The following is a 23,501-nucleotide window of genomic DNA, read 5'->3' on the forward strand; positions in this document are numbered from 1 at the left end:
CTTCTTTCCTTTCCCCTGCCCCTCCCACTACCCCTACCCCTTTGGACCTTTTCTTCCTATTTTGCATTATTGATTATTCATTCTAATCATTGGTACATTTTAGGTATACAATATAATGACATTCATCATTGGAAATTTGCACCTTTACATAGTCTCTCTTGGTTCTTATTTTTCACCCTTGCCCACCCTCCCTTCAACCCCTCCATTCCTCCCTATTTACAAAGATTTTGTTCCTATTTTTCTATTTTCTCATGTTAATCCCATTCCCTTCTATCCTTTCCCCTAGCCCTCCCACTTCCTTCCCCTTTCCCCTTTTCTTCCTATTTCACATTACCTATTATAGATTTTAGTCCTTATTTACACTTTCAGTTTCTCACACCAGAGAAACTATTCGGTATTTACACATGTGTGTCCTATTTATTTTATTTATTTCACTTGAGTATCGCCTCCATGTGCATCCACTTATCTATAAATATCTCTAATTTCTCGTTTTTTATGGCTCAGTAGTACTCCATTTTATTAAAAAACCACATTTTCTTTATCCAGTCTCCAGTTGATGGGCGTTTGGGCTGTTTCCAAGTTTTAGCTATCACAAACTGTGCTGCTATGAACATGGGCGCACATATGTCACTGTGGTATGATTCTTTGGGGAAGATCCCCAGCAGTGGAATAGCAGGGTCAAATGGGACTTCCAGTCCTAGTTCTTTGAGGTATCTCCATACTGATTTCCACAGAGCTTGCACCAGTCTACACTCCCACCAGCAGTGGAGCAGGGTTCCTCTTTCCCCACAGCCCCACCAGCATTTGTTATTGGTTGATTTCATGATAGCAGCCATTCTTTCTGGAGTGAAGTGGAATCTCAGTGTTGTTTTCATTTGCATCTCTCGAATGACCAGTGATGTTGAACATTTTTTTCATGTATTTATTTGCTATTTCTACTTCTTTGTCTGAGAAATGTCTGTTCATTTCAGGTGCCCATTTTCGGATTGGGTCTTTAAATTTGGGAGGTCTGATCTTTTTAAGTTCTTTATAGATTTGAGATGGTAGACCTTTGTTTGAGGAAGAGCAGGTGAAGATTTTTTCCCACATTGTGGGGTGTCTCCTCACACTGCTGGTGGTTTCTCTTGCTGTGCAGAAGCCTTTTAATAAGAAGAGATCCCACTTGTTGATTGTTTGTGCTAGTTCACGGGCAACTGAGGTTTTGTTCATAAAATCTTTTCCTACACCGATGTCTTCAAGGGTTCTACCTAACCTCTGTTCCAACTGGTTCAGAGTTTCTATTTTAATATTTAGATCTTTAATCCATTTTGATTTTAGTTTAGTGCATGGTGAGAGATACAGGTCTAGTTTTAATCTTTGGCAAGTTGAAGCCCAATGTTTCCAGCACCATTTATTAAAGAGGCTATCTTTCCTCCAGTGAGGGTGTTTGGCTCCTTTATCAAAGATGAGATGGCTGAGTGTGTCTGGTGTTGTTTCTGCATCTTCTAATCTGTTCCACTGGTCCTCAGGTCTGTTTCTTTGCCAGTACCATGCTGTTTTTATCACAGTAGCTTTGTAGTAGAGTTGCAGGTTGGGGATTGTGATACCCCCTGCCATGTCTCTGTTACCTAGAATTGCTTTTGCTATTCTGGGGCTCTTCTTGTTCCAAATGAATTTTTGGATTGTTTTCTCAAGGTCCATGAAGTATGCTGCTGGGATCTCAATTGGAATTGCATTAAATCTATATAGCAATTTTGGAAGTATGGCCATTTTCACTGTATTAATCCTTCCTACCCAGGAGCAGGGGATGTCTGTCCATTTTCCGATATCATCTTCAATCTCTCTTTTCAGAGTGCCATAGTTTTCAGAGAAGAGGTCTTTGATTTCTTTCATTAGGTTGATTCCTAGGTATTTCAGTTTTTTGGATGCTATTGTGAAAGGAATTATTTGCCCTATTTCTCTCTCAGTGAGTCTGTCATTGGTGTAGAGGAAGCTATTGATTTTTGTGTGTTGACCTTGTAACCAGGTACTTGACAGAATTTGATTATTAAGTCTAGAAGACTTTTGGTGGAGTTCTTGGGGTCTTCTATATAGAGTATCATGTCATCTGCAAATAATGACAATTTGACTTCTTCATTTCCTATCTTTATTCCTTTTATTTCTTTCTCTTGTCTAATTGGTGTGGCTAATGTTTCCAGAACTATATTGAACAAGAGTGGTGATAGTGGACATCCTTGTCTTGTTCCTGATTTTAGTGTGAAGGATTTCAGTTTTTGACCATTTAGTATGATGTTTGGCTCCTTTGCCAAAGATGAGATGGCTGAGTGTGTCTGGTGTTGTTTCTGCATCTTCTAATCTGTTCCACTGGTCCTCAGGTCTGTTTCTTTGCCGGTACCATGCTGTTTTTAATCACAGTAGCTTTATAGTATAGTGGCAGGTTGGGGATTGTGATACCATTGCATTGATTTCTCCTCTGATCTTTATAATTTCCTCCCTTGTATGAGCTCTGGGGTTGTCCTGTTCTTCTTTTACTAGAAGCTTGAGGTACAGCATCAGGTTGTTTAATTGGGTTCATTCTGTTTTCCTAATATGTGTATTCACTGCTATGAATTTCCCTCGTAAGACTGCTTTCATTGTGTCCCATAGATTCCGATATGTTGTATTGTCATTGTCATTTTATTGAAGGAACTGTCTGATTTCTTCTTTAATTTCCTCTGTGACCCATTGTTTATTCAGAAGTGTGTTGTTCAATTTCCACGTGTTTATGAAATTTTTTGTTTCTTTTGCTATGGATCTCCAATTTCATCACACTATGGTCTGATAATATACAGGAGATAAGTTCAATTCCTTTGCACTTACTTAAACATGTTCTGTGTGTGAGTATGTGGTCTGTTTTTGAGAATGACCCATGTGCAGCTGAGAAGAATGTGTCTTCTGATTTTGTGGGGTGGAAGACTCTGTAAACATCTGTTAAGTTCATTTGTTCAAGAGTTCGATTGAGTTCTAGTATTTCATTACTTATTTTTAGTCTAGTTGATCTATCTATTTGTGACAGTGGGGTGTTTAGGTCTCCCACTACAATTGTATTAGTGCATAGATGACTTTTCATGTCTGTTAGTATTTGTTTTATATAGTTGGGCGCACTAGTGTTTGGTGCATAGATATTTATGATTGTCATCTCTTCCTCTTGGATTCTTCCCTTTACAAGGATGTAGTGTCCTTCTTCATCTCTCTTAATCAGTGTTGGTTTGAAATCTACTTGATCTGCCAAGAGGATAGCTACTCCTGCTTTTTTTCGGGTTCCTGTCGCATGCAGTATTGTTTTCCATCCTTTAACTTTCAGTCTATGAGTTTTCTTTTGAATGAAGTGTGTTTCTTGTATGCAGCATACTGTTGGATTTTGCTTCTTGACCCATTCTGCCAGTCTGTTTCTTTTGATTGGTGAATTGAGACCATTAACGTTGATGGTTATAACTGAAACATATTGACTTGTCATTGCCATGACCTTTTCTTTGTGTTGGGTTCTCCCCCTTTCCCTTTAATTTCTTGTCATGCCAGATGGGTTCATTCTGCTTTGCTTCCTGGGGTTGTGATCCTCAATGTCTGTTCCTAGGATATTGTGTAAAATTCTTTGGAGCGCTGGTTTGGTATTCACGAAGTTCCTAAGGTGCTCTTTGTCATGAAAATATCTTATTTCTCCATCCATTTTGAAAGATAGTTTTGCAGGGTACATCAATCTGGCTTGGAGGCTGTTTTCTTTTAGGGCTTGGAATATGTCACTCCAAGCTCTTCTTGCCTTGATGGTTTGTGTTGAGAAGTCTGCTGTGATTCTGATGGGCTTTCCTTTGTATGTGATTTGTTTCTTTTCTTTGACTGCTTGTAGAACTTTGTTCTTCTGTTGTGTTTCTGGAATCTTAACAATTATATGCCTATGTGTAGATTTTTTTTGATCAAGGCTATTTGGAGTCCTATATGCCTCACTTATGTGTATGTCAGCTCTTTTCCCCTGCTTGGGAAGTTTTCTGCCATTATTTTTGTGAAGAGATTTTTTATGTCGTCTCCACTCTCTCCTGTTTCTTCATTGAGTCCAATCAGTCTTATGTTATTCTTCTTTGCATCATCTAGCAGCTGCTGGATTGATTTCTCATGTTCCTTTATAATTTTGAAGCAATTTTTCTTGTCCTGGTCACTAATTACAATCTTATCTTCTATATCTGAAATTCTGTCCTCACATTGGCTCATTCTGCTGCGTAGACTTTCAGTGGAGTTTTTCATGTCCTGGAAATCTATTTGCATCTGTTTTATGGATTCCATTTGTTTCTTATGTTGGGATTCTATCATGTTCCTGAGCTCCTCTCTAGATTTATTAATCGTGTCTTGCACTAGGGGCACAATTTCTCCTGTTATCTGAGAAATTATTTCTGATTTCATTTTTTCCAGATCCCCTTTTGTGGCCAGTTCAGTGGGTCCAGGTGGTTGAGTATCAGAGTGTTCCATCTCATTTCCCTTTGGGGTTGCTGTAGGTGATCTGGAAGTCTGGTTTTGAGACTTATTTATGTGTTTTCTCATTTCAACTGGGGCGGGGGGCTGTTGGCACCTGCACGGATTACCTCCTCTGAGCTGGGAGAGGTGGGACAGGGGTGAGGAGCAGCGGTAGGGATGGTGGCCCAAAAGGCCTTTCCTGTGGGCTGGTAGCAGCGGGAGGGATGGTGGCCGGGAAGCCCCTTCCTCTGGATCAGGAGCAGTGGGATGGTGGCTCAGAAGCTCCTACCTCTGGACCAGGGGTGGTGGGAGGGATGGTGGCCTGGAAACCCCTTCCTCTGGGCCAGGAGTGGTGGGACAAAAGGTAGCCCAAAAGCCCTTTCCTGTGGGCTAGGAGCAGCGGGAGGGATGGTGACGGGGAAGCCCCTTCCTCTGGACCAGGAGCAATGGGACGGCAGCCCCGAAGCCCCTACTTCTGAGCTGGGAGCAGCGGGAGTCAGTACCATGGTCTGGTGGTCCAGTGTCCTCTGCGTCTTTGTAGTGTGGAACCAGGTGGCTGTACAGAGGAGTGGGGGGAGGGGGGGGTCCAGTGGATTGTTACCCGGACTGGGGCTGATTCGGCATATGTCTAATAGCATCTTTATTCTGCTCTTACACTTGGTTGGTAATTTGGCTAGGACTTATGTTCTATGAAGGAAACCATCTTCCCTCAGAATTTTTGAAGGCACTGCTCCATAGTTTTTTGGCCATGCTGTTCAGGTTGAGAAGTCCAGAATCATTCTGATTCTTAGTTTTATTAATGTGATCTCCACTGTCCTCTGGAAGTGTGTAGGATCATCTTTACATCCTTGTTGTGACAAAATAATGATGTGTTTGGTGTTTAGCTTTCTCTCCACTATACTCATTTCTTCGTCATTGCAGTCCAGCACCTCTAGGAAATTTTCTTGGTGGCTTTTTGTTTGCTTTGATAATTTTCCTCCATACATGTTCTCCACTGGACTATACTGACTGATCATCTAGCTTTCTTAACCTTCTTTTTTTAACTGTCCTCACCAGCACCTCTCAATTTTCTGATAGACTCAACTTAATGTTTTTTTTTTTATACCTAACATCATTTTTGGGTCAAATTCCTTTTAATTATGAAGGCTTACTTTTACAGATTCCTATTTTTATTTTGTGAATGTAATACCTTGCCTCTTAGTCTGAGGATCTTAATATATTTTTTTTTCTGTCTCAGAACTCTTGATCTCTCATTCATATGTGTTTATTTGTTCGGATCATTGTCCTTTGTATTGAAAGCTTGTCATAAGGTATTTGATGATCAGTACTGTGTTCTCATACAAAAACAGATCTGAGAAGGCTCATTAGAAGCTGGGGGAGGGTTGTTGACTCATTAGCTTCACTGGGAAGTGTCTGTGTTCTTGGGCAGAAAGATACCTGAGAATATTATCTTTGGGTTAGAGTGCATAAACCTAAGCTGCCAGCACTTAGAGAGTTAAAGAAAGGGTTTTGTTTCTCATTTTGTAGCTATTGCCTCCACCCTCAGCTCCAGTCCAGAGTTCTCTGGATTATTTCTCTTAAAAAAAAAAAAAAAGAAACCTCTGATCTCTTGACAGGTAAGGGACAAGAATCCCCCTCCATGTGTACCTATAAGAATGGATCTCAGAATCTCGTTTTTCAACATACTTACTTTTACCACATCCTTGTTTTCAGCCCCACTCTCATTTCTATTGAGGTGTATCTTGTACTGCAGATTTCTGAACATCTCCAGAGACGAGAAACACACAACCCCTAGCTTCCTCTAATAGCTGTTTCTGGTACTAGAGTTCTGCTACTGCCATTTTGTGAGGTTTGGAGAGGAAAAGATGATAAAGCAAATGTTAAAACCATTGTCTTTACCAGGAGCCTCCTTTGTGTAACTTTTCTGTGTATTGCTAGCATAAGGATATATTTTCCAACTGGTTTGCCAGTTGTCTCTAAATCATATGTTAGACTATTTTGCCTTTCCTTGTTGATTTAAAATATCACCTGCTGGAAATTTATATATACAAAATCCATTTCTAAAATATCTGTACCTATGTTTTATCCCTAGAGTTCTTCTTGATCCTTCCATATTGTATATTTACTAAAGCTTTCTTATATGTTTTGATATATGATACAGAGTATCCCTGGCTATTTTTTAAATATTTCTTCTGAATTTAATACAAGTTGGGCATTTCTAATCCAAAAATCTGAAATACTCTAAAATCTTTTCTCATTGATAAGTCTGCAAATATTCCAAAATGTGAAAGATCCTGAAATCTAAAACATTTCTAGTCCTAAACATTTCAAATAATTAATAATCAACTGTATTGTAATTATTTTTTTTTAATGTATTAAATTCTTTTATTGATACATTGTAGGTATACAACACAATTACATTTCTCATTGGGAATTGTACCTTTACTTAATGCATCTTGGTTCTTATTTTTTCCCCATTCCTAGCCCTCCCTTCACGCCCTCCACCCTTCCCTATTTACAAAGACTTTATTTCCATTTTTTCCATTAGGGCCAGGGGAAAGGAAAGAAGGGAAATGATGAGAAATTATTTTTAATCTTTACTAATTTAGTACATGAGTAAATGGTATAGGTCATTTTCATTAATACATATTAATTGTACAAGTTAATGGGCTTTACCAGGACATTTCCATCTATGTATATACATCATGCCTTAATCCTGTCCACAATCCTGCCTACTCTTACCATTCCCCAGTCCCATTCCCCAGTAGTCCCTCTCTTTGTCCACTTGTTTCTGAAATAACACTCTTACCCTAGATATTTAGCATTTTTCTTAAAATTTTGTAAGAATACTTTTATATAGTGAGGAATTAATTCTTGGGTCTTTTAAGTTTGTAACATTAGAGTGTTCATTTATAAAAAAGATTTTAAGTTGAAATAGTTATGCCTCCAATAATGAATCATGCTTTTGTGGTAGTTTATATACGTGTATCCTAGTCATTAAAAAGAAAATGGCAAGCAGAGATATTTTAATAAAACACCATTGTGAGCATTTGATAACCTTGATTTCTTGGCCTTTTCCCAAAACTAAGTGAAGGGAAATAAAGTACTCCTTAAACATTGACATAATTATGATTTTTCAGTGGTTCAAAATGTGAGCTGCTAGTTGAGTCTGGTTCAGAAGCTACAAAGCATTTATCTATCTAGGATGGGTTTTTTGTTGCTAACTATTCATTTTTAAATAAATATCTGAAGGGGTAAGGAGTTCTTCAAGAAGAATGGAATCTAGATGCTATGCTTTGAAAAGCTCTAATGCCTGCTTAGTAATATTCTTGACCTCATCGTTTTGTTTTTGTTTGTTTGCTTGACACAAAAGGCTAATCCAGCACATATAGGGCCAAGTGTAGGCTCCCAGCAGGAACAGAGAGCTCGATGTCTTCCAGCCATCAATCAGCAGACCTCAAAGAACTTGGGAGAGAAACTCAGAGAGGTGCCTCCTGCCGTTCCTCTTATGTCACATGCTGTTTTGGCATCCCCAGCCATCAACCAGAGTGTAGCTCCTCCTGTTCCTTTGATGGCCCAGCCAGTGACAAACTCCCGGTAAGCTGAAGGTAGTCCTGGAGGTGACAGTGAAGTGAATGACATCTGTTGGCCCTTTGTGTGATCTACCAAGAGTGATATGTAAAAGATGAACAATTCCAGATTTCTTAAATAAATTTTAAATGGGAATGAGTATGTTGTTGAAAAACCATTATCAAAACACTGGCTCCAAATCTTTCAGACTTATTTATACCAGGCTTCTTTTCAAATATTTGTTTTACTTCATACTTCTCTCTTGAGTTACAAGTTTTTGATTCCCAGGTTGTCTGGGTCTGGAAATTAACAGCTGTAGGCTGTACATGCTTTTTCTTACTCATTCTCTCTGAGCACCTGCAGGCATTGTTACCAGCCAGTTACTTGACATGTGTCTTTGTATTCCTTCTATCCTCCCATGGGAGCAGTTTGGGATCAGTCTGCCTCCACACTGCTGTGAAGATTTCCCTCCAATTTTGAGGAAATTTTCAGATTTCAGAAATTAAAATTAATGTCACATCACTTTTTTACATTTTTATCTTCATTCACTTCAGCTCTCTTTTAAAAAATAAAATATTTCATTTACTTACTCCATGGACTAAGCATTTGCATCTATATTTTAACAAAAGGCATATAATTGTTACTAATTTCTTTTCCTATTTCTTGAAGTTAAAAATTTTTTAATATGCAAAGCATATTTATTCTTCAGTGTATCTCAAGAGCTTTTTTCTTCTAGATGTATGCTAAATTCTCATGAACTCAAGCTGCAGAGTGGAGCTGAAACAAAGGAAGGTAATGTTTCATCATGATAACTTCAGCCCAACCTATGTGGCAAACTCTTTTGGGTTGCTCAGAGCCTGTACTGTGGCTGTGAAGTAAGAAGTTTTACTAAACTTAAGTGTTGTCTTCCTCTTCTCAGGGGGCAGATTATGTAAAGCCCAGACCATTTCTTTTTTTTTTTTTTTAATTAATTTTTTGGTACATTTTAAGTATTCAATATGATGACATTCATCATTGGAAATTTGCACCTTTACATAATCCATCTTGGTTCTTATTTTTTCCCCATTCCCCTGCCCTCCCTTCAGCCCCTCCATCCTTCCCTATTTACAAAGACTTTGTTTCCATTTTTTCATTTTCTCATATTAATTCCATTCTCTTCTTTCCTTTCCCCTACCCCTCCCACTTCCCCTTCCCCTTTGCCCCTTTTCTTCCTCTTTCACATTATCTGTTATACCTGTTAGTCCTTATTTACACTTTCGGTTTCTCACACTAGAGAAACTATTCAGTATTTACACGTGTGTCCTATTTATTTCAGTTAAGAGTATTGCCTCAATATTGCATCCATTTAGCAATAAATGTCTCTAATTTCTCATTTTTTATGGCTGAGTAGTACTCCATTTTATTAAAAACCCACATTTCTTTATCCAGTCTCCAGTTGATAGCCCAGACCATTTCTAATGGAAACCAGCCATCTCTGCTATAATAGGTGGAAATGGTGATACAAAGGTTCATTAGCAGCGGTGTTATACTGCTGTTTAGTACTTCAATGGAGGCATTTATGGAGGACATACGTTTTGTACATTACATAAGATACAGTTTGGGAAGTATTCCTACCCCCGGAATGTGGTATCCTTTCCCCTGGCAGTTCAAGAACAGAGCTATTTGAAGCTGCTGGAGACTCATTCATGGAACCAAGTCTTCTTGACTGCGCTCTAGGTGCCAGTCTAAGTAGTTAGAGATGTAGTCATGAACAAAAAGGATAAAAATCCTTACCAAAAGAAAATATTCTTGAGATGGGAGTGTTGAAATTTCGGAGAAGGTGAGCAGTAAAGATATTGAAAAGAAGGTGATATTTGGAGAAAGGACCTTAGGAGCGCATGCTACCTTGGGAAACCTGCTTCATGAAGAGGGGCAGCAAGTACAGAGCCCTAACTCAGGAATATGCCTGGTGTGTTCTAAGTACAGCAGAGGCCAGGGCTGCAAAGTGACCTGGGGAAGAAGGAGGAAGAAGGTAAGACCTGCGCAAACAAGACCAGGGTGTGCAGGGCCTTATATACCAGTGTCTGACTCCAGCTGAGATGGAAAGTGGTCTTAAGATTTATAATATGGGAGGGGAGAAAAGATGTACACTGTGATTATGAGCATGTAGTACTTAGGATCCAGTGAAACTAAGGATGTTATTGATAACAAAACTGCTGTGTTGGGGTATGCTCAGACCAAACACGTAATCCTCTTTGAACCTTCATTTGCTTTTCTGCAAAACGATAAATCTTGCCTTCCCGTACTTCCTAGTACTCTTACAAAAATAAGTCGAAATATGATAATGAAAATCTTTTGTGATAATTATTGACAATGGCAAATAGAATTTAATAAATCACTGCAATTGTGTCCCTTCTAACGTGTTCTGATTTGGCTGTTGATACTATGTTTTGTCCCATTCCTTTACCAGGATATGAAACACATAAGGTCACTAACACAAGTTCTTTTCACACTACTCCAAACACATCACTTGGAATGGTTCAGGCAACACCATCCAAAGTGCAGCCATCACCCACGGTGCACACAAAAGAAGCATTAGGTAAAGCATTTTGTTAGCCGTGTAGTGAATGCAAAAAATTAATGGACCCTGTTTTTCCACCTGCTGACAAGTATTTTTTTGTTGTTCTTAAGGTTTCATCATGAATATGTTTCAGGTGCCTACACTTCCTGATATTTCTGATGACAAAAATGAATGGCCATCTCTAGATCAAAATGAAGATGCATTTGAAGCCCAGTTTCAAAGTAATTATTCATTATTTAAAAGCTACTGAGTACATAGCATTATGAGAGGTTTCCACAGGCATTATGAAGGATTATATAAGATTGTGGCTGTGCCCTTGATCAGCCCATCATGTAAAGGCAAAGGATGCATGAAATAAAAATATGACAGAGTATGACATGGTTACAATGTGTATGATAGATTTGGCTTTTCTTGTTTTATTACTATTATTACAGTTAAGTGTTAAAAAATCCCCATAAGTAGGAATAGTGCAGAAGGCCCGAGTACTCAAAGTATATGTGGAGCCCTTCCTGATAGAGAGGTGGCCAGTGAAGTGTTGGAGGCCAGCATCCAGTCCACTTGTCTAGAATTAGGGGATTCATGCTGTTAACTGGATATTATAAAAAAGGTAAGTGAGATCCAGTTAGACTTGGGAGGACTAGAAATATAAAGCTGAAAGATTAATGTTTTTTCTTAAAATGAAAAACAAAACCATTGAGAGTGTTTAAGAAAGTCAAGTGACAATAGTCATAGAATGGTGAACACTGTTCTTTATAAATGATGAGAACTCTGGGTTCCTGAGTGCTAGACTCATGGACCATGGTTAAGTCACTTCATCTCACTACAAAGTGACTTGTCACACTAGTATTTTAAAAACTGATCTCAGTTCTTCTCTAGAAACTGTTATTTCCTTATCTTATTTGTAGTTGAAATTTAACATAAAGGATAGTGTTTTTTTCCTGGGACAATAATGAAATGCTATTTTTTTTCTCGTAGAAAATGCCAATTCCTCTGGAGCTTGGGGAGTCAATAAGATTTCTTTGCCGTCTGGTTTTCCTATTTTTGAAGATGGAAACAAAGAAAATTATGGGTAAAGAAACATAGTTAAAATAACATTAGAAGGGACATTTATGTTGTCACAGTACCAAGGCACACTACAGAAGTCTCTGCAGAATTCAAGGCAGTGCGGTGGAGAAGGATCACATGGTCTAGGTTCTAGTCCTAGCTCTGCCACTTGTGAGCTTTTGACCACATGACCAGAGCTTGTTGCCAAAGTTCTCTCAGTCTGTATTCCTATGCAAGAGTTCCAAGAGAGCAGACCTCCCAAGTAAAGCATAATTGAAAAGGGAAAGCAGTGTGGTTAATTATAAGTTGTCAGAGAACTGACAGCGTTGGTGAATTTGAAATTATATTAGATGTGGATGAATCTACCAGTACGAGTATCCAATATGTGCTCTTCATATTTGTACTACTAATAAAGTAGAAAAAGAAGTCCCTTATGTTGAATAATGCCACAGAGAGAATATGTTTTAAGGTGGAGGGCCATTACATTAGAGAGCCATATGCCAGGGTAGAGTACAGTAGCTCTAGGAATTCTGTTACCAGGTTTATCCATGGAAGGAGATGTGTTAGTGTGAATTACAGGTATAGAATAAAAGAAATTCATACTGAAGTAGAAAGAAGGTATGGCCAGCTTGCCAAGAGGAGATCCACAACTAGGCTAGACACTAGGAATAAGAAATAAAATAGTATGTGACATTTTACCGGACATGCCCCTAATTCTTTTGCTCCTAATGTCAGGAACTCAGTGTAACAGGAATTATATTTTCTATCCTCACTTCAGTAAATAAGTCAACTATATTTACATAGTTAATTCAGTTTATACTTTTTTGCTAGAACTGTTGTAAAACTAAAGAGTCTGTAAAACTATTAACTTATTAAATAGGATAAGTGGGGAATTTTTGTAACACTTAAGTGGTAGCATTTATTTAATATATTCTAATATTTATAATTTTGCAAATCTTTCCTTAGATTACCACAGCCTAAAAATAAGCCCGTAGGAGCCAGGACCTTTGGAGAACGCTCTATCAGTGCATTTCCTTCAAAACCAAATGTAAGCAAATCTTTATTTCATCTGTGAAATGGGTCTTGCCACCCTTTCTTCTTTATTTCCAAGTGATTATACCAATCAAATAGTATGATGATATAAAACTGGGCTGCAAAATACAATGTTATCTGAAAAATGTGTCTTTTAGAACATTATTCAACAATCATTTGAATGTCTATTATGTGTCAGACAAACTAGATATGATTTATGCCCTCAAAGAGCCTTCCTTTTAGCTAGGAGGAACCACCAGGCATATGCGCTATTCCTAGACTTAGGAAGCAAGGCCAACAGTGGAGTAATAATGAGAAACCCAGCAAATGTGAATCAAATTAAAATGGCCCATCATCAGCATATCTCAGCAAACAAGTTCCACCCATTTGCTAACCCACAACAGTCTTCTACTATAGCAGCCATTGTGTTCAGCCCATGTTTGGCTTCCATCCAGGCTGTGAGTATTCCCCATGGTGTGCTTTCTCTCCATCTACCGCCTGGCCCTCTGGCTGTGATGGACCAGGGAGAAGTGCTATTATCATCAATCACTCTTGCTGAGAAACTGCTGAACCCTGCTCCCTGCTTTTAATCCCATGGTGGATTCTTTGGAATAAACTGTTGCCCAGCTCTCTTAATTCTTCTCAGAACTGTTTGATCTTAAAAATTTCCCAAGTAATGGACTGGATTTCAGATATTGTGCCGTCACTTTGAAGGTGCATTTTTCTGAACTATTCAACTATAAATGCTTCTACCAAAAAACTACACTGCTTTTTCTATATATGTGACGCTGAATTTAAAGCAGTGCTTATCCTGAATCTACCTAAAGAAACAACCAGCCAGTTTGTCTTCCAATCTTGGAAGAGATGGTAGGTTTTATGAAGACAATGCAGAATATATAAAAATCTTGTGTGGCATTTTAAAGACAACTGAAGAGGTATATCAAGTATGGTGTTGACTCAGCAGTTTCTGTCTTTGCTCACAGACTCCAAAACTTGACCTATAATTATGTTCATGGAGGAATGCTGGATTCTAGGGGCATTATTAAAAAAAAACCAAAAAAGCCTAGAGCATCTTGTATCAGATATTAAGGAAGTATTTTTGAATTTTATTTTTTTCTAAAAAAAAAAATTGAGCGTAGCAAGCATAGCAAAAAGAACACAGGAGCAAATGTGAAGAAGACAATAACTGAAATTGGAACAAATTGAACAAGAAAATAAGAATAAAGGAGTATTGGATTTTAACCCAAGAAATAAAATTAATTTCCATACTGACATAAATAAATGTGGAGAAAAGAATAAATCTTCCTTATAGAAGAATTCCAAATGATGTAGAAGGAATAAGTAAAAAATCACCATTAGAATCCCATAGTACTAATTATGCAAATGAGATACATGGATGAATACTGACATTAGTAAGTAAAATGTTACGAACAAGCAAAGTATTTGCATAGCTTCCAATTGTCACCAAAATTATAATTACTATGGTGTTTTAACATTTATCCATGAATTGTTTGATGATGTCCCTCTAGAAGGTGGAGTTTAATTCACCTTCATTTGTGTGTAGGCAAGACTTGGTGATTTGTTTCTAACAAATAGAGTAAGGAAGGAGAAAAATAGTTTACAGTGAGGAAACTACAGACATCTAATCAATGGTGGAGTTGACCTCACCAGTAAGTAATAAGTCATGTTAATAGCATGTATCCCCCAAATGTAATGAGAAGGATTAATTCATATAAAGCTTATAGTTACTAGTATTGTTTGTTTTTACAAATGTACAAAGTTGTAAATGAGGTTGACTTTAGAGGAAGCCTAGTAAAGGATATTAGAGTTCTGTACTATCTTTGTAACCCTTCTATAAATCTAGACCTTTTTTTTTCAAATTTAAAGAAAACTGTAGAAACCCAAAACCAAAAATGTGACCCTTGTTGCAATGTGGCTCCACTGAGCTGTATTAAAGATGAAAGGCTGAGATATATTTTTTTCTTTTTCTTTATTTTAATTCCACATTCTTTTTAAATTCTTGAAAGTGTTTTTCTGGTTTGGTTTTTTTGAGACAGGGTCTCACTACGTCACCCAGGCTGGTTCTGAACTCCTGGGCTCAAGCGAACCTCGTGCCTCTCGGCCTCCAGAATAGCTGGGACTACTGGCCTCCACTGCTATTCCCAGCTTAATCTTAAGATGTTAATGTGTTAAATTTCATGGACAAAACAGGAGAGTTTCTGCTTTGTGTTCGTCCTCTGTTACAGGAAGTGCCTCAGCCTCACACTGAAGAGTTTTTGGATGATTCAACAGTCTGGGGTATTCGCTACAACAAAACCCTGGCACCCAGTCCTAAGAGCATAGGAGACTTCACATCTGCTGCCCGGCTTGCATCTACACCGTTCCACAAACTTCCAGCAGATCCAGTGCACATTCTAGAAGATAAAGGTGTGTATTACACTGTTAAAGCATCTGTCTTCTATGAACCTCTATATTTTAATGCATGTTAGAGTTCTCTTCTTGAAAATTATAAAGAAGCTTAAAATTTATTGCTTTGTTTTCTTTGGTATACTATCTTCATAAAGTCTGTATTTAAAATTTTAATAATTTAGGTAGAAAGAGGGAAACCTATAGGAACATTTAAAGGCAAATATACAAAATCCAACTCATTTATATAGGAATGTGTTTACATTATGTTTTTAAAACAGTGCCACTACAGATTAAATTATTTGACTATTACAAATAATATATATTTTCTAATTTAATAAATAACAAATACCCAAATTTAGTCCTTCACATGTCCACAAATTTTATCTTAGACATGTAGGCAAGTGTACTACACACAGAAAATCATAATTTTTCTTTCTTTTTTCTTAGTGATCTGACTTAAAGAGCATAATGGTAAAACTCATAAACAGTTCTTATTTCCATGCCATCCCAAATATAGCACCTCTATATAAAAGATCTTTATCTAAACTGATCCCCAGTATGTGACATTGCATTGAGCACAGATAATTATTAGGCAGTAATTACCATCCTACAAAGTATATACAGTGAGATCTGGGACCACTGTACCATCTTGATGACTACTACTTAATCAGCCAAATTATATCCCTGTTGGAACTTTTTTAAAAAATAAGTGGTTCACCAAAGCAATAATGAAATAACCAAAGAATATCACTTCACTAGATGGAAGCATCTTGTAATAAAATTATCAGCCTGTATGTATATCTAAATGTTTTGACTATGGAAAAAGGATATTTTCTTAGAGTACTAACCCAATATGTTATATTTCTTTTCTAAATCTTACAGGAGAATTTAATTGAAACTTGAACTATGGTTAAATGTCATCATAAGCCTGCCACTTGAATAAAAATATTTAAAGCTTTTCCACTGAGGAAAACTAAAGTCAATATTGGCTGTTCATATAGTATTTGCCACTCAGGTTGTATAAACAGAAGCTAATGTTCTAGTACTAAAAGTATTAATGGGCTGGGGATTTAGCTCAGTGGTGCCACTGCCTGCCTCGAAAGTGCAAGGTCCTGAGTTCGATCCCCAGTACCAAAAATAAAAAAGTATTAATACCTATTCAGTGAGAAACTGATAAAATTTAATCCAGTCATACTTTACTGTGTGTAGTATTAACATTACTTGGTAGAAGTTTAGTCTGTATTTCTGCCCAAATATCAATAGATAAATATATTTTTTAAGTTAAAGAAAGCAGTGATAGGTATTGTCAATATTTAAATCATTTCAATCAACAAATGCTTGCTGATTCATTAAAATTTGTTAAACTAACAGACATGAAAATCTGCTCTCTGGGAGTATCGCACCTTTCACTCTCGATGTCCTCATCATCAAAATCTGAAGCTGAGTGTGCCCTGCTACCCTTGCCTATGACCTCCTGTTGCCTGGTCAGCTGTTCACAGTGGGCCTACCTGTCTCTGGAACCCTTTTTTCTTAAAGAATCATTATGGATTAGATATAGAGCATTGAAATGCTCATGTATACTAATGTAGACTTTCTTAAGTGAATTTTTCCCCACATTTCTTCAATCTTATAGCATTTTTTTTTACCATGGAACACTATTTTGAACTTCTAATAATAGAAGTCAGTATAAAAAGGAATCTCAGGCTTTGTAACTGTGTCAGATGGTATGTGTGTACACAAATCCATGTAATGTGCCTGTCTCTAATTTTTTTGTATACTTCAGAAAATGTGGTGGCAACACAGTGCACCCCTATGGCTATGGATTCCTGTAAAGAAAACATGGTGCAGCCCTCAAAAGGGAAGAAGTTCAGGTATTGCGTGTTGTGTCATTCTCTTCATTATTATTTGAGCTTTGTTTTTAATATGTAATAGAAGACCCAAATTCAATCTAAAGGATTAAAAGTTTCTATTGATTCACAGCTTTAAGTCAGAAAGTACTGTCTGTAAATATAAAAACAGGCTCTGTGAAGAGTCTGACACTTGATATACTAGGACATTGACAGAAGCAGCTGCAGTAAGAGAGAATCCCTGTGGAACATTTTCTGCAACTGAGTTCCACTAATTTCAAGATGAGAACTGCAAATCTTCTTACCAAAGACCAGTTGCAGAACTCAGCAAACACATAATTACTGCTTTACAAGATTTGATTAAAAATACAGTGAATGTTTAAAAATTTATGACAGTAAAAGATACATTGCCAGTAGTCCCCCTCAAAATGTTCCCCTTCACTTCAAACATACTTACTCCATCTTTCTTGCCACTTTGTGAAGCATATCTGGAAGCCCTCTTTCATGATTGTCTTTAGGTGTACTGTTTTGGCTGCCTCCACATCCTGAATTTGATTAAAAACATTTACCTTTCATGGTCATTTTGACTCTGGGGAAGAGCAACAAGTTGTGTGGTACCAGATCCAGTGAATAAGGTAGATGAGAACACACCATAATATTTTCGAGTCTACCTTTCCATTGGATGGTCCTCAGCAGTGGCATTCACTGTACTTTTTTGATTTTTATTTTTATTAGTATGCCTTTGCTATACGTAATGATTACATTCATTCTGGGGAGTTGGTATATCTACATAACACATTTTAATTTTTTTTATATCCCCTCCCTCCACCTCTTGGTCTCCTTCCCATTTGCAAAAGACCTGTCCGATTCCTATTATCTTTTATTTTGCTCTTTATTTATACTTTGGGTTTCTCATATAAGAAAATCTATGTACTGTTTGTATGCCTGGTTTATTTTACTTAACATTATGGTCTCAAGTTATATCCATTTTCTGTCAAATGACTCAAATTTACCTTCTTCATAGCTTAGTTGTACTCCATTGTATATAAATACCACATTTCTTTATCTGTTCATCTGTTGATAGACATAGGCTACTTCCAAGATTTAGCTTTTATAACTTGCATTCACTATGTTTTTGATCACACCTCATAAAGAAAAAGGACTTACAGAACTGCTTCAGAAAGTGGAATGAATAATGGCATACATATGTTTAAAGCCAGGGGAAGCATTTTGAGAGGAATTAATGGCAATGTGTCTTTTACTGTAATAAATTTTTAAATTTTAAACATTCACTCTGTAGTTTGATCACACCTTGTATACTCATTGTAATTGAGAAATTATAACTTCCTTTTAAAACTTTATTTTAATAGAAGATAGTGTTTACCCTTCCATAAGTCTTGGAAATGTTGCAGAATTCCAAGAGACAGGCGAGAACAATGGGATTTAGAAGGATTTATTTCAGGTTTAAGGTATACACCAGCTCAATTCACTGCTGTCCAAAGGAAGAGCATTGAACAAAGAAATGTTCCAGCTTTTATACATTTAATCAAAAGGGAGGAGTAGTCTTTCTAATGTCATGAAACGGGAATGGGGTGGGCAAGTGAGGTTACAGAAGCAAACAAAAAGCAAGTTAGTCACATCTCACGTGATGACACTTTTGTTCCCTGTGAATCTTGTGAGAACAGGGCATCATGAACTTTGTTTACAGGATATAGTTGCCAGTCTCATCTGTATCTCTTGAGGGTATACAGTTTCTTAAAGGTTGCAAAAACTTTATTTACAGAAATGTAACTGTCTGCCCTATTAGTACCAGGGAAGAGGCCAGTGTTGAAGGAAGGCAGATTCCTAAGAAGTCAGGTCATCACAGGACTCTGTTAGCAAGAATCTTGTTGTTTACCTTATCTGTAGCAGAACAAGGAATTACAGCAATGGGGTGGGATGGTGGGGGGGAGGACTGCCAAAGGCTTGGTTTTCTTTAAGTCCTGCTTCAATACAAAATGCAGATTAACCATACGTTAATACTTTGCAGAAGTAAAATTTCATCATATTGGAATAGGCTGGTAAATGTAACAGATAAAAATACTACTTAACATCTTTTGAATTTTATATTCCAAATACAATGCTTATGCTTTTTGTGAACTATATCTTTTAATTAACAATAACTTGAGTAGTGGAAACTACTCTTTTACCCTGCTGCAGATGAGGAAATCAGATCTCAGAGGGATAAATTATTGATCTGAAATCATTGAGCTAACTTATGAAACTGGAATTTAAATTGTATTTCTCTGATTTCAGAACTCTTGTTCTCACCACCATGCTGTACTGCCTCTTGCTATCAAAAGCACATGGGTACAATTTTCAGTTAAAAAGTAAAATCTATTTATTTTTCATTAATTTAATTATTGATTAGTTAACTACTTTCTATGTGTTTATTATATTTGTATATAAATTCTATTCCTGTCTTTTATACAAGAATTTTTTTAGTTGGGTCTTAGTTCAGTGAGTAGTTTTTGATAACAGTACAGCATGGTGATCTGTACTGCCTGCAAGAGTCTTCCTAAGTCCAGCCAAACTTGATTCACAAGCCTTCCCTAAGCCATGCTTGGCATAAGATTAACTTAGAAGTATTAGAGATAAAAACTCACAATTGCTAGCCAGGACACTCTGTCCAAGGAACTATTATCTTTGATCTCCATGTGACAGTTCAGTTGCAGGGAAACAAAACTCACACAGGCCAGATGCAGAAATTTCTCTAGGTTAAAAGACTTATTCCTGTGGGAATCAGTGGCTCTTACAATATCTCTCTGGATTTAGTTCCTAGGGCTTGCACAAAGGACAAGCTCATTATGGAAGTAATCACACTCAAGGAAGCTTTAAGCGATGGATTCCCGACCAGGAATTTGTAATTCTACACCAAATAGAGATTATATGTGAGGGTTATAAGCAGAAAATCAAGCTCAGAGAGTGATACTCTTTATCTTTTTAGGTTTTCAAGGGGAAGGGAGCAGAAAGTTAACAAACTCAGATTCTTATGGAGAAAGGAAAAAGCTTTATTAAACATTTATGCATCAGCAGTAATTTGGACACTCATGTTACTAGTGGCAATGTACAAGGATTTGAAAACAATTTTTTTCAGTGTGTGTAGATACCCTGATATCTGTTTTGTTATAATATAAAACATTGGGAATATGTTCAATATCTGAGAACCATAGAGTTGTACATATACTGGGTTAAATGGTGGTGTATAATCATTAAAATTATGGTAGGAATATGAGGAAACCTGGCAGATAACACCCTCTCTGAGTGATCAAGTTTAACATCACCGGGTATGAGTCATGACAATACATGCTAATGTCATATAATGAGGGCACCCCATGGTTGTGATGTTCTTCCCAGAAACCATTAGTGCCAGTTTAGCCATGACAAAAATATCAAAGAAACCCAAAATACCTGCCCAGTATTCCTTGAAACTGTCAGGGTGTTATGAAATTAGGTAAGCACATGGTCCACTGGCACCATTACTTTGGGTCTGAGGCAAAGCAGAAACATCACTGTGGCAGGAGCATGAGCAGGAGGAGGCTGCTTACCTCATGGTGACCAGGAAGCAGAGAAAGAAAGACACAGAGAGAGAGAGAGCCCAGAGAGGAAGGGGTCAATATATAGTCCCCAAGTACATACCTGCCATGAACTACTCTCTTCAACTAGATCCCACCTCCTAACTTTCCATCACTTCCCAATAATGCTATCAATTTATAAATCCATCACTGAAGTAACCACTGATGAAGTAAGGCTCCTCATGATCCAAGCACCTTCCAGAAACCACCTGTGAACACATGAGCCTTTTGGAGGACATTGTAGATCCAGACCATAACAGTAAGACTAGGAAATTTTCACAGGTGAGAAAAGAATAAGGAGATGTGAGAACTAAATGCTGTGTGCATTCAGAACTGGATCCTGGAACAGAAGGTAGTAGTGAAAATAACTGGTGAAATCCAAATGAAGGCTGGAACTGAGTTAATAATAAAAGTCTAAAATTCTTCTAAACTAAAAAAAATTTCTTTTAGTTCACAGTAAGAAAAACATTTATGATAAGAATAGAAATAGTGTATGAAATTACATGTATAAATGTATTCATGAAAAATCATATTTATATATTTGTGAATATATGGATATAGATATGAGGGGTATGTGGAGATGAAATAATATACGATAAATTCTCATTGTTCTCTATAGTTGTATTTTATGAAGTCATGTGAACACTGACTTAGTGAATACTAAACTATTGTTTCTAGCAGGAATACCCAGTCCTGTGGGCCTCTGGTCATAAGATTTTTGTTTGAAGACACCTTATTTAATATATATTCCTGATTCATTAACACTGAATTCACAACCATCAAGACTAATTCACGCCTGAATGAAGCTTAGCTAATAGAGTAGTATTTTCCCCATAAGGCATGTCGTGGCCTTCTTGCACATTCTGGAACATTTAGATGGCACTTCAGCGCTACATGTGGGGGCATTTTAATGGTAAAATCATCAACAAACAGCACAAGAGTACAATTTTTTAAAATGTTATTATACCACAAAAGAGACTATCTGAGAGCTGAGCAATAAAATATAGTGTCACTGTGTTTAACCTGAGCTGGTAGTATGTTGAGTGACTCAAAGTTTTAATCCCTCTGCAAGTCAGCAAATGACTCCAAAATCATATGAGTACTGATTTTGGAGTTACCAATAAATTTTAGCATATAGGTAAATTCACAAATATGAAAGCCATGAATGTAGGTCTACTCTGTGTATGTGTGCATGGTCATACATACATTTCCATGCGTGCATGTGTGTGTATGTGTGCATGTACACACACATGGAATTGTATCAGAATTTTACTTTGTTGGATTATGGTTGCCATTTTCTGTTTGTCTCAATGTTATAAAACAAGCCATTTTTAACATGAATTTAAATATTCACTCTTGATTATAGAACTGCTGCTTATATTCAGCTTGGGGATATAAACCCATTCCTCTTGTCATTTCTTGTTAGAGAATACCCAGTGTATCATGCACACCTATTTATTCTAATGTACTATCATGTCTTTGATTTTATTTTTATCCCTATTATACTGTACATTTGTCTAAAGAAAATGATTTAATCAACTCTTGGCCTGTGTGGCCATTTTAAATGTCATTCCTCAAATGAAAAGGAAACTGTTTTGTGGGACTTTCTTGTGATCCATTCCCCTAGACTTCTCCTCATATGTAGTTATTGTTTTCTCTATGCTTTTCACACATCTAGTCCAATTCAAGAGGAAAGCCCAGAACAAGCACTCCCAACAGATAGATCTTCAGCATCCTTACACCATCCTAGCCAGTCTGCTGCAGGTGGTGTGCTCACCCAGGAAGCAGTGAGGGGCCTTGAGGCTTGTAAACTCACAGACACTGACCTTGCTGTCATGGGGGCCCCACCGGTGGTCACTGCTGAACTCCACACAGAACGGATGCAGACTGGTTTGCTTAGGAATGTCAAAGCTCCAGGTATGCACAGATGCTCAGTCTGAGTCTACCATAAAGATAGTAGCATGGGAAAAGTTGTGCCATGAAAGAACTCAGAATGGGACCTGAATGTCATTGAGTAGAAAACAAGGTCAGACAAAACTCATAACTACATTACAATACAATTCAGTAGCAACATACTTAAAGGGGAAATCAATCTATTTTAATTTTAGAAGATATCAGGATAAGTGTTGGAAGAGGGAATTGGAATCTGAGGGCTTACAATGTGCCAGACATTTAATCTAATAGTTTTCCCCATTTTAAAGAAAAGTCAATTAAGGCCCAAGGTTAAAGAGACACTTCCCTGCCCCTTAGTACATAGTAATGCATATTGGTTGAGAGCACAGACTCTGGAGATATACTGGCTAGGTCATAAGGCTAGGTTCGAATCCTAGCTGCCCCACCTTAAGCAGTCATGTGGTTTTGACCAAGATTATTTCAATTTTCTGTGTTTCTCTTTCCTTTTCTGTAAAGGTTATGCTAGTACCTACCTTAGATGCTCATTGTAAGAACCAAATAAGTTAATAAATGTGAAATACTCAGAACAGTGTTCTGCACATGCTCAGCAGTTAAATACATGATAACCATGTTAGGTTAGTCTTTCATAACTGCCACTAATGGAATTTTTATAAAACTCTAAATTGGAGAGAAACCTTTGTCTTCCAATTGTTTCCCAAAGTAATCTCATACATGAGATTTCCACATAGGTAATATAATGTTTTGTCAAGATAAGTGGAAAAGCAATTGAGGAATATGTGCCTGTCTGAGCACAGTAGAAGTCGGTAACATCCAATTGTGCCATTAAGACATGCAGCCATTATTGTGTTAAAGCAGGATCTAGCAGTTCCAAGTGAATGAAGTGAGGCTTTGATTCTTTTGTCACCACAGAATATTTATCTAAACTTGTAGTTTTAAAATGGCAAATAATTGACTGCAGAGCTACCAATTTTGACTTTTGAAAATAGTCCTTTATTATTTGAATCAACACTCTATAAAGGATAAATCTTATTTAATGAATGTCTCCACTTG

General features: G+C 37.2%; 1 protein-coding gene across 1 annotated transcript in view; it reads left to right on the forward strand.

Annotated features, from left to right (window-relative positions):
- The window catches only part of Bub1 (BUB1 mitotic checkpoint serine/threonine kinase), a 51,269-nt gene that overhangs the window by 14,608 nt on the left and 13,160 nt on the right, over window positions 1-23,501 (forward strand). The window contains exons 10-18 of the mRNA XM_004844329.3: window positions 7,835-8,058; window positions 8,768-8,823; window positions 10,481-10,609; window positions 10,702-10,812; window positions 11,567-11,660; window positions 12,602-12,683; window positions 14,914-15,094; window positions 16,860-16,947; window positions 22,216-22,454. Coding sequence (XP_004844386.2) covers window positions 7,835-8,058; window positions 8,768-8,823; window positions 10,481-10,609; window positions 10,702-10,812; window positions 11,567-11,660; window positions 12,602-12,683; window positions 14,914-15,094; window positions 16,860-16,947; window positions 22,216-22,454 — 1,204 coding nt within the window. The remainder of the gene's footprint in view (window positions 1-7,834; window positions 8,059-8,767; window positions 8,824-10,480; window positions 10,610-10,701; window positions 10,813-11,566; window positions 11,661-12,601; window positions 12,684-14,913; window positions 15,095-16,859; window positions 16,948-22,215; window positions 22,455-23,501) is intronic.

The sequence above is a fragment of the Heterocephalus glaber genome, unplaced genomic scaffold (genome assembly GCF_053883595.1).
Source record: "Heterocephalus glaber isolate CG9 unplaced genomic scaffold, H.glaber_assembly_v1.0 deba00000470, whole genome shotgun sequence".
Lineage (NCBI taxonomy): Eukaryota > Metazoa > Chordata > Mammalia > Rodentia > Bathyergidae > Heterocephalus > Heterocephalus glaber.